At 34.2% G+C, this 11,784-nt stretch overlaps 1 protein-coding gene across 1 annotated transcript; it reads left to right on the top strand.

Moving 5' to 3' along the window:
* Nucleotides 1-5,797: 5,797 nt before the first annotated feature.
* Nucleotides 5,798-11,280, top strand: LOC122303429 (NAC domain-containing protein 7-like). Its single transcript, XM_043115213.1, has 4 exons — nt 5,798-6,660; nt 8,026-8,206; nt 8,295-8,566; nt 10,097-11,280. Exons 2-4 carry the CDS (start codon nt 8,047-8,049, stop codon nt 10,748-10,750), a joined length of 1,086 nt encoding a protein of 361 aa, XP_042971147.1. The 5' UTR covers nt 5,798-6,660; nt 8,026-8,046; the 3' UTR covers nt 10,751-11,280.
* The last annotated feature ends 504 nt before the right edge of the window (nt 11,281-11,784 follow it).

The following is an 11,784-nucleotide window of genomic DNA, read 5'->3' as shown; positions in this document are numbered from 1 at the left end:
ACTTTGGTTGCATGTATAACTTTTTATTGTCACACGTTCGTACGTTCAGTTCAACCTTGGGAGGTTTAAGGCAGTTCTCTGAAGCTTGTGACGTTTGATCATGATCCGAAATTCATTCCACATATTGTAACATTTTCTCGTGTTCTTTTATTAGCTTTTAATTTCCCCCACAATGAAAATATCATTGCAGGTGAGGCTTGAGCATGAGAATTCATGTGATCATGAGACCAGAGTTATCTAAATATATAGCCCGTAAATACGTGTACGATCGATATTTAATCATTTAAACTTTGCACTTTTTTGGCCCTTTATTTGTTATCATCTTTAATTCTTAGTGTTCTAGTTATAATTGGTATTATAATTCCGAAGATGACATATAAACCAAAAATGCAATCATAAATCCTCACGGTTCGTAATTATTATTTTAATTTAGGTAAGATACATAGATCATTTTGTAAATAAACAAGCAACAAGGACTGCTACATACAAAATAATCTGAAAACACAACCATTAATTAGTATCATTTATTACCTTAATGTTGTTGTTTCCATATATGAGCGTGTGCGTGCGTGCGTGCGTGCGTAAAAGGTCTATGATGGCGCCTTTGACAAAACTTCTATATATGCATATGTTCTGTTTTTAAAAGCTAATGGCCGGCCCAACAACAAGTTGTAATATTTATGTTTTAAAACTCGCACACAAATGCCACTTTACGATTCTTCCCTTTTATTTTATTTTATTTATTTATTTTTGTTGTAATTATGAGTTCAGAGAACATGTTACTGTAGATTTGTCTTTACCGAATGAATTTCTTATTGGCATGCATATATTGGAGTAATTAGCTAATTTAATTAGGTGAAATCAATTATCAATCAGAGCATATATGCATCTAGACTTTGAGGTTCACATCAATCACTACTATTTATGCAAATGACTTTAAATTCTCGAAGTACTTTAATAAATTTATTTATTCCAACATTAGTCTAGTCAACCATTTTTTTTGTCGGTTCCTTATTCGATCCAAAATTAGAGCTAAACAGTCGCTTTTGTTCACATGTTTGACATGCCTCTGTATCTAACTTCATCATGTTTATGGGCTCCGGTGTCTCATCCCTTGGAACAGACTCATGCTACCAATTAGCTGCTCGGTGTCAACATTTTCATAAGATCATGGGGTTTAGAATGGTCAACCAGATGCATTGCACAGGTGCTTATTCTCCAACTCGATCGTAGATGTCCAACATGTGGACATGATGACATGTAACCTGTGTCATACCATTGCAACAATGTACGTACAAGCCCGCTCTACCGAACATTTCCGATAATATATAGAAGGGAACAACACCTAAGATTAATGAATGCTAATTACCATTTTTTCCAGACCACCTATGACAAATAGAAGTAATGAATGGATCGATGCAGCATTATTTCGAAATATATAGATATATATATATATGTGTGTGTGTGTGTGTATGTATATATTTAAAAAAAATGCTGGTGGACGGTCATATCGTTTAAAGTCTATACAAAATGATTTAGTATATGTATAATAATATCCGTTGTCACATATGGCTGGCCTACCTGTATTCATACCCTGGCCTTGAGTATTCCATACTCCTGTCAGGTACATTTATACGCTAATTTAGATATTTTCTCAATTTCTATTTCCCATATTACCCCCTCATTGTATGTACATTTGACATATTTTGACACTTCTAGATTGCTGGCAATGACGCTGGATATGATAGTGATTATTTTGTAAATTAGTTTCAATAGATAATTCACAAAAAATAAAAACAAGAGAATCACCCAAAACATAGAGAAAATAACTATAATGTTCAATTTAAAATTATCAAATTTAAGAATAATTAAAAATTAACCTACAAGCTGAGCTGTAATAGTTCAAAATCGTCCATATTAAAATTTTATCAAAAATAGCAAAATTCTAATAATCGCTTTAAAAATAAATATGTAATAAAAGAAGTAATCTATCAAAAATTTTGTTCAAATGGAGTTTAGAATCATTTCTTAAATAATCAATGAAATATTATCATAAACAGAGAAAATAATTAAAAATGAGGATTCAGATGGGAAAATAGCGAATTTTGGCCTTGAAAAAGATGTACACCAAATAACTCGGTGACCGCTATTTGCATGTTGAAAAGAGCTTTTCGAATTGGGGTTATATGTACGGTTCTGATACTCGTAGTCAAAATTAAGGTCAAAATACCAAAACTATCATAATTAGAAAAAAAAAAATTCGGTTTCATGCCATATTTGTACTGATATGCTAACTCAAAGTATTTTAATATCATCAACATGCAATCTAACAATTCAACATCATCTAACTCGGATCATTTGCATCACAAATTCAAAACTAATATTTTAAGAAATGAAAATTCTATACATCATACTATCATCTCATTATATAAGATATGTCATATTTATCACTTTTTTATTAGATGATTAATTTAATAGTAATAAATATATCATATATTATATAATAAGATAAAAATAAAACGATAATATAGTTTATAATATTACTGTTTAATAAAACAATATAAAATGTGAAATTGTTGTCATTATCCTAAAGAAGCGTGTAATTAACTTAACGAAGTAATTGGTCTTTTCAGGGGATGAATGTGTCAATGGGGACAACGTCCGATGCGGACGCAGTCCATATAGGAAACAGGCAAGAAAAGAGAAAGAAAGAAAGAAAGAAGTACGCGCAGGTAGGGAAGGAGCATCCGAGCATGTAGGTAAGGTAAGATAAAACCTTTCCGTGGGGGAATAAATAGGTATGATGAGACATGGACATTTATAAATATTGCAAGTGGGGCCCGAGGTACATTAAAGAAGCCGCTTCCCCTATTTGTTGTTGCTTGCGGTCAAGTTCCTACCACAACGGAGTTCTCACCCCCGAAACGTTCGGCCCGAAACAAATGATGTTACACTGCCGTCATGATTCAATTTTTGGACCCACATGATCGAATCCAGGCCCACTTCCCCTGAGCACTTTTTTTTTTTTTTTAAATTAAAAAAAATTCCTATAAATAACATATTTTTTTTTTTTTTTGAAAAGTATAAATAACATATTTTACATGGTCCTGTAAACTGAGTTCTCCTTCTCTCTCCCTCTCTCTCTCTATATATATTAATTATCTCATATACTTCTTCTTAAAAATAATATTTGAATTTACATAAATATTATTATGATGAGATTTTTATACTATAAAAGGAGGAGTAAACAGGGCTCTATAAATATGTGTGGACATGGTAATTTTGTTATTTAATCCATGTTTACGAATATATATATATATATATATATATATATGTCAATGATTGATAACAGAGTAGTGGGTTAAATTAAGGTTTAAGTTTATTCGGGTGGCGTGGCTGATTTTAAGAGTGGAGGTTGGTGATACCAATTTACCTTTTGATTAAAAGAAACAGAAAAAATAAAAGAACATTTTTCGAGACTTTTGGTTCACTTCACCACCTCAACATGCCCCCTCCCTCTCAAAGTAATCGTACTCATTGTAATTATCTATAAATCTTCAGTAATCAAAGAGTGGAAGCATTAGGCCAGATAACATAAACAAAGTACATGGGGCCCATCCCTCACTACCGTATCAGGATGAGAGCGTGCAACTAAAATACAGTTTGGATTGAAATAAAATAATTTTAAATAAAAGTTAAAAAATTAAATAAATTATTATTAAAATATTATATTTTATTATTATTATTATTAAATTAAATTATTTATTATATTTTATATGAAAATTTTAAAAAAAATTATAATGATGAGATAAGTTTTCCAATTCTATTATAGCTATCACCAAAGGTGATATTTTTTTTTATTTTTTTAATCAAAATGGTCTTAGTTAGTTTTTACCTTTCGATTGCACGTCTTTCATTTTTAATTTTTATAAAATTGATTTTCAAATTTTAAGATATTTATAATTAAAATATTTCATTAATTTTTTGTTAGGAGATTAATAAGATGTTACATGTCAATTCTTTATTGGCTCATGCTTAGTATCAATATCTATGATATTAATCAATCGAAGGTTGACACGTAACATATCTATGTCATGTGTTTAATTTTGTCCTTAATTTCTTAATAGAAATTAACGAAGATATCAAGTTACCAATTTTTTATAATTAAGATATCAAGTTTTAAAAATTAAAAATTGAGATTTTGAATTGCAAAAATCCGAAAATTCCATTACGAGTAGAATATTTTTTATTATTATACACTATATACACTCAAATATTTTTCTAATTCAAATATTTACTTAAATAATTATATAAGATACGACACAGCATATATATATTTAAATAATAAATTTAAAACTTAGAACAAAATTCCTTGATAAAGATATAAATTTCTTATTTGGAGAAATTCTTTTCAGAATTGGGATTAAATTGACATAAGAAAAAATAAATAAAAAATTGCACGTGGTAGGCTTTAGTCGCAATGAAGCTGGAAGGTTCCTGGGACCCACTCGGAGACACAGCATTGGACCCACAAGGGACAAGGGAAAGCGAGGGACCCACTGTACAGCCCGGCCTAAACAACCTTCTCCAAGTTGCGAGCTCAATCATAGTGGCTAGCCCACGCCAGACCGCAAGCCGCCCGCCACGTACTGGGAAGTCCAGACTCCAGGCCCAGAGTACTTCGCAGGGGCAGCGGCAATCATTTCCTAGCGCGTGATGGGACCCACATTCCACTCGCACTGACCATTTCAGCCCCGCTCGACCTTAGCTGCCTTGTTTTTGTTTGCGTTTTGAGGGGGTATTTGCATTTGGAGCACCGTCTCTTTCGTGGATCCTAGGGCATACTGTATCAAAATCTATTCATGAAAGAGATTGTAACAGGAAAGGAGAGACATCAAAGGTTAACCCACCAATTAAAATAAGCCAAGTTGTCAGCGGTTGATTGTCTCAGAAGCTAATTCTCACAAAGTAGTAAGTACCCTAGGTAGCTAGCTCATGTTGACCTTTAAATGTGTTGTACATGATGTGTTATATGGAAACTTTATAAACGTCATTTTTTTGTGGATCATGAAAAAAGTATTACAAATTATGATACATAAGACATGAGGTTTATGTGGAATAAGTAGTTTTGTCTCCTAATAATCAATGCTATATCTATTAGACTGAGTGGTTATTTTCGTTACCAACTTACCAGCAATCATTGGGGTATTTCGCCACACCTAACTGAGGTTACCGGCTGACCAGTGCTAACCCTTTTTTTTTTCTTTTTTTTAATTTCGAAAGTTACATTTGAATGAAATTCATTTGAACATAGATCGATTTTTGGATGAATTAAACAAATCTCTATATATCCATTAATTTTATCTTATGTATTTATATATTGTGCTAGTTTAGGAAGAAGATCCTCATTTTCTTAGAACCATCTGTACTGCATGCTACTCAATCGTCACTGCAATGGAGACTCATAAAAGACCTGTAAAAACTAAATACATTCAAATACAAACAGTACTCTGATTGGGATCGATGTTGTTTGCCAAACATATATAGTACTAGTAACGTTAGGAGAGTTGGGAAAGACAAATTAAGGATTATTGATCATCATCCACTATTTTCATTCACACTCGATGTTGGGCCAAGATTGCGCGAAACAACCATGAGACCGAGGGTGTACCCCATCATCGTGATCATCCCATTAATGTTATTAGAGTTATGCCTTGAAGGAGAATAGCGGAAATCCCACATGCCTCATTGAGAGAGAGAGAGAGAGAGAGATGGGGTTTTGTGGATGGCTTTGAGGCTGTTCCATTACGTCACCAGCTAGCTAGCAGAATATCCTCCTATATATTTTATTCTCTCCTTTCCGGAGGCTATTAAGATTGGTGATTGGTCTTTTCCGTTGGTTGTTCTGACCTCACCGTTTGCTTCTTCCCTTAATTTGTCTCGCTTGCACATATTTAGAACTGTGTAGAGAAAGACCTTTGAAAGAGAAACATATTCTGTCAAAGCTCTGTGTCGGGTCTCTCTCAGTTGCGGGTGGAGGTGGCGCAGTGGAGAGAGAGGCATTCCTTTGTCCTCTCCTTCAGCCATTTTTGCGCCACCTTTTTTCCCGTCCAAAAGCTTCCCCACCAATTCAGCCCATCCCGACAATGAGAGCTTATGATAGAGAAAACAAGCTTCTCCAATAATTTTTTGCCTTTCAATTTTTTCTCGTATCTACTTTTTTATTATTATAATTATCAGCAGGGTTTCTTCGGTTTCTTATTTAACCCTACATGCTTTTTCTTCTATTCCTCAGCCTTTCTTGTCTTTGATGCCCCCTCGGGATTAGATCCTTGACTACTCGACAGCCTCGGAGACAGTTTCTGGGATTGAAAACCAGTTTTGGTTCAATTCCCGAAAATACAATTAAGTGCAAGTCTTTTACGCTGTCGTGTCTTTGTCTCGTCTGATTAATCAAGGGGCTTCTCGATAGGTGGAGTGAAGCTGAGAAAATAACCAGATAATAATTTTGGATAAAAAGGGTTTCCTCTTCTGCCAACCAGATCTGCGGGTTACAAGAACTAGAGCCGTTCTGGCTTGATCTGTGATCTCTCTCTCTCTCCAATAGTCGTCGTCTTCATCATTTTCATCTTCTTGTTCTCGATATCATACAACTTACAGGTACGGCTAGATACAAGATTCATTCATCTGTTTTTGAGACTTGAATTTGCATGAAGTTGGAAAACATGCATGTAAGGTGTGGAAACTTGCTTTGCGGATCTAAAATCTCAAGAAAAATTATCTTCTGAAACTAATGAAACAACGGTCATTATTCTCTTTCGATTTGGAAATACCATCTGCCTAATCAGGCAGACGGTCTCAATCAAACAACTAAAATCTAGCTTATTCTCTCATCCCATCACATATATTTCCTTTCATATATTTATTTTCCCTTCATTTTTGTCTGATTTAATTTCTTTTTCTTTATAATTGCCTAGCCATACTTAGATGTTAACCACTCAAAAACTTTAGAGATATTTTTTTGGGATGCACAATGAGTGCACAACTCATAACTAGAGAGCACTAGCTTGTATTTTCGTTCCAACCCTAGAAATTAATATCTTGTTCGATCTATATATCATGTTTAATGAGTATACCTGCATACATATCACATGCACGCATAATCAACTAACCACAAGATGTGTTGCACACACGAAGACTAGCTATGGTAAGAATCGGATCATCTTTATATTATGTTTTCCACTAAGGAATTACCTCCTGAGTATTAATTGTAGCTGTAAAGGGAGCTGCTGCTGATTCCTCCTAAAGTTAACTCAAAGCGCATTTGTGTATGATTTCTGCAGAAACTTTTAATTTTCTTTTCTTCTCATGCTGAACAAGATCTGAGTGGACAAAGTACTATCGACTGTTCATCCCAGTCGTCAAGCTTCTAGCTATTTCAGCATTTATTTTCATTATTTCGTCCCAGTCGTCAAGACATTTAATTACTTCACTTTCACAAAATTAATTATCATATTCATGAGATAATATTGTTGTTAGTATTTCAAGATCGTACATAAACGGTAGTACCGGAGACCCTATATTGGGTTGAACCTCAAACCTCCCATCTTTAAAAGAAGGAGATCGATTACGTGTTCTTTTGGATGTACTTTTACGTGAGGTGGTATTAAATGTCAAATTAATGAGTACACTCACCATATACGTTATAATTCGACACGACATGGATTAATGCTAAATAGATCGACACAATAAACATTCGGTGCAGAGACTGATCTCGTGACAATCATTCTCATATTGGTCTGTTCATTTTACCAAAATATAGCTTGATGCATGTGCTGATCCCCCATCTTGTTTATATATATATATATATATATATATATGTGTGATATATATGAGCTGTTTCAAAATATTTGAATTCATTTAGATGAAAGCCAAGGGGTTCTATCTATAAATGTTTAGTAATTTAAGGTAAAACTAATATATTAGCATTTGATGATGAATTAATATGCTGTACATATGTTGCAGGACTAATATAAGTGGAAGGGTATGAATACTTTTTCGCATGTTCCCCCTGGTTTTCGGTTTCATCCAACCGATGAAGAACTTGTTCATTATTACCTTAGGAAGAAAGTCACCTCACGAAGGATTGATCTAGATGTCATTAAAGATGTTGACCTCTATAGAATTGAGCCTTGGGATCTTGAAGGTATTGATTATTAATTATTTCTGAAACATTAGAGATTAATAATCGAATAAAGCTAATTAACCTTTAACATTCTGCAAAATTTGAAAAGAGCTATGCAGGATAGGAACAGAAGATCAAAATGAGTGGTACTTTTTTAGCCATAAAGATAAGAAGTATCCAACAGGAACTCGGACAAATAGAGCCACAGCGGCAGGATTTTGGAAAGCTACAGGAAGAGACAAGGCAATATACTCTAAGCATGATTTAATCGGAATGAGGAAGACCTTAGTCTTTTACAAAGGTCGAGCCCCAAATGGACAAAAATCAGACTGGATAATGCATGAGTACCGGCTTGAAACAGAGGAAAACGGGACTCCACAGGCAAGTGTCCGGGCCAAATGCTTTTATACAGTACTAGAAAATATTGCTTATATGCACTACTTCATTAATGCATGAGAAGATATATATATATTTTTTTCAATTATATAGAAATTCGAAATTGCTGCATAATTACTATAATTAATTTCTTATGCATGCGTAGTGATCCGATCCTAGTTTTATTTTTTTGCTTAATGAATGTAATTAAGGCAATAACACTTCGTGTTAGACTTTTAACGCAATATAAGTACTACTTGAACGCGTGCATTATTTGGCTTTCTATATATATCATAGTGTTCACGATCGGCCTCCTATAGGCATCTCATGACATGTATTGTTCTATTTGTGAGTTTTTCTTTTTAATTTATCGGTTTTGATCAGTTTTTTATGAGTTATTATATATATACATACCGACGTACGTGCCGTTGCTTCAAATAATGTCTTGTTGCAAACTTGCATGCAATAATATGGCAGATGATCCGTGGTAGTTAAAGACAAAAACTTTCATTTGCTAGGCTGCCTGCTTTAATGTTTGGTTGAAAAAAATGAACGAATCTGTCTGCGCAAATAGACAAGACATGTGAGTGAATATAAATCTCGTTCATCCATTTTTAGAACTTTTTGTACTGCTATATAAATTTTCTTCCGACCGTGAACTACAGACTACAGTTCTAGTAGTACTAGGACCCCAAGTGACAAGTGATTTCCACTACTTAATTAGCAAAACAGCATTGTTTCATCTCATAAAAGAAGCTCAAAAGCAGTAGGGCTGACTACTCTTTCTCCTGGACTTTAGTTTTGATCCCTATAAGGAATATATCAAGCGGATGTTTTCTCTTATTTATAACATTAAGAGAAATATTTTAAACACAAAAGAGATTAGACAAAATTAAATCCATAAACTAATATAGGATGTTAGATTGTAGAGTTATTTGATTGTATTGTAAATTAGACCTAACAAATATCATCAAACTACGTAAGTTTATGAGTTTACTTTTATATAATCTCTTTATGATTGGATCATACAATTTTCATATATTAATGTTCATCCTATGTACGTCTCCGTAAGAATTAATTCTAGATGCATGCAAATCTGGAACATATTTACAAACCGACCTTTCCACAAATATATACCTACCAACTCAGCACTACACATATAGACACTGTGCAACATGGTTTTGTATAATGCTACAGACGACTGCATGATGTAGAGGCCTTGTAATATATTTTATTAATTTTTCTTAATTGTTTCTTATATAAATTCTAATTCTATGCATATATACATTTTCAGAAAAACTAAGCCAATTATATATAGGTTTTGTGCATTAATGTGGAATACTACGTAGATCTAGATCCTATTGTTGAATCTTGCCGGCGCGCGGCCAGCTGTTGTATTTGAATCTGTTGGCTTTCTTATGTGTGTGTGTGTGTGTGTGAATATCTGTTTTAATCTTATTATAAAAGTTACATAAGTTGTTTTCCTGAAAAGAGAGTGTAAATATTCATGCATGTAAGTTTGTGTAATTGAAGCAGGAAGAAGGTTGGGTTGTCTGTAGGGTATTCAAGAAAAGGATAACAACCGTGCGTAAAGTGAGCGACCACGAATCGTCTTGGTACGATGATCAAGCCTCATATATGCAGGACTTGGACTCGCCTAAGCAGAATTCACAGTCCAATAATATGGTGTTCCAGCAGCCACCTTATCCATGCAAGAAAGAGCTTCATCATTTGCCCTACCACATTCATCCCCACGAACACTTCCTCCAGCTCCCACTTCTAGAGAGCCCAAAGTTGCTCCACCAACCAGCTGCCACTTTAAGCTCCAATAACTGTTTGGCACCGTTTGCAATAGACATAAACCAGGCCACCACCGTGCAGTCCTCATCAATCTCCCAAGAAGAGCAAAACTTCCATCCGGTTTTTGGTAACAACTGCAACGAGCAAGCGGTGGATCAAGTCACAGATTGGAGAGTCCTTGACAAATTTGTTGCTTCTCAACTCAGCCAAGATGATCATCATCATGTATCCAAGGAAAATAGCTACCCAAATGCAGCCAACAACAACAATATCTTTCAAGCATCGGGCAACACGACTGCTCTACTCGTCAGACATTTGGAAAAGCAGGAAATGGTGCTGGAAAAGTCCTCTTTGTCAACTTCTGATTGTCAAATTGGGCTGTGGAAATGACACACCTACTTAAACTTGAATGGCCGTAATATACATACTGATCCTAGGAGATTAAGTTTGAGTACGTAGGAAAAATGGAGTAATGATCCCAATTTCTGTACATAATGAACTAAACATGAATATATATGTTGGTGAATATTAAGTTAGTACCACCCCCATCTAGTTGGTGAAAAACCCTTGTCCTTGTGTGATGAAGATATCTAGGGTGTAGTACTGTGTAGCTAGCTGAGTGGTTGGAGTCGCATCATGGTTTGCATGTACGTAGTTGGGCTTTATATTATTTCCGCCCAATGAAGAAAGGGGTAGCTTTATTTTGTAGCCTAAGAATTACTTACAGCCACATGCATGATGCGCCGCTGTCACAGAGTCGGCCGGATGGTCGATCACAGCTATGCTTTTATGCTTAACTAGATCATGATTTAGTTGTAGAATAAATAACATTTCCGTTTTTTGTTTATTGAGTTCTTTGTATTGTATAATGAATATGTTTCAACAGATTGTTTAATTCCAATTCTTTCCCTTTGTCGTTTTTTGAGCTTCTTAATTTTATATCTTCTAATTTGCTCTCCATTTTGCTTTATTTGATGAAAAAAATGATTCTAACATATGCTCAATGTAATTAATATCGAGATGGAAGTCAACTGAACTTTGAATAATCACAAATCCAATATTGCATGCAACTCCAAATTAATAACCATACTGATCTGAGACTCTATATTGTTCTTTATATTTTCTTTCATGGGAATTTACTTGATGCTCTAAAATCTTAATTAGCCATTAACAATGGCATGGTTAATTTATTAACTTATATGGTTTATTTTGGTCAGGAGTTTTCATTCCAATCATCTGGAATTTATATCTTGTTAATCAGACTCATTATAAGAGCGCTGCAGATGAACCAAATCAACTTATAAAGCAAGATCGAAGAGATGTGGGAAAAAGTCTACTAGATCATACGTTGTGACCAGAAAAGAATATCAATGATAATGCTAATGCTTTGCTGCAAAGTTTTGCAAATTCACATATCCAGGTGT

This window comes from Carya illinoinensis, chromosome 3, assembly GCF_018687715.1.
Source record: "Carya illinoinensis cultivar Pawnee chromosome 3, C.illinoinensisPawnee_v1, whole genome shotgun sequence".
Classification (NCBI taxonomy): Eukaryota; Viridiplantae; Streptophyta; class Magnoliopsida; order Fagales; family Juglandaceae; genus Carya; species Carya illinoinensis.
Note: the sequence above shows the minus strand (reverse complement) of the source record. Positions and strands in the feature narration are given on the sequence as shown.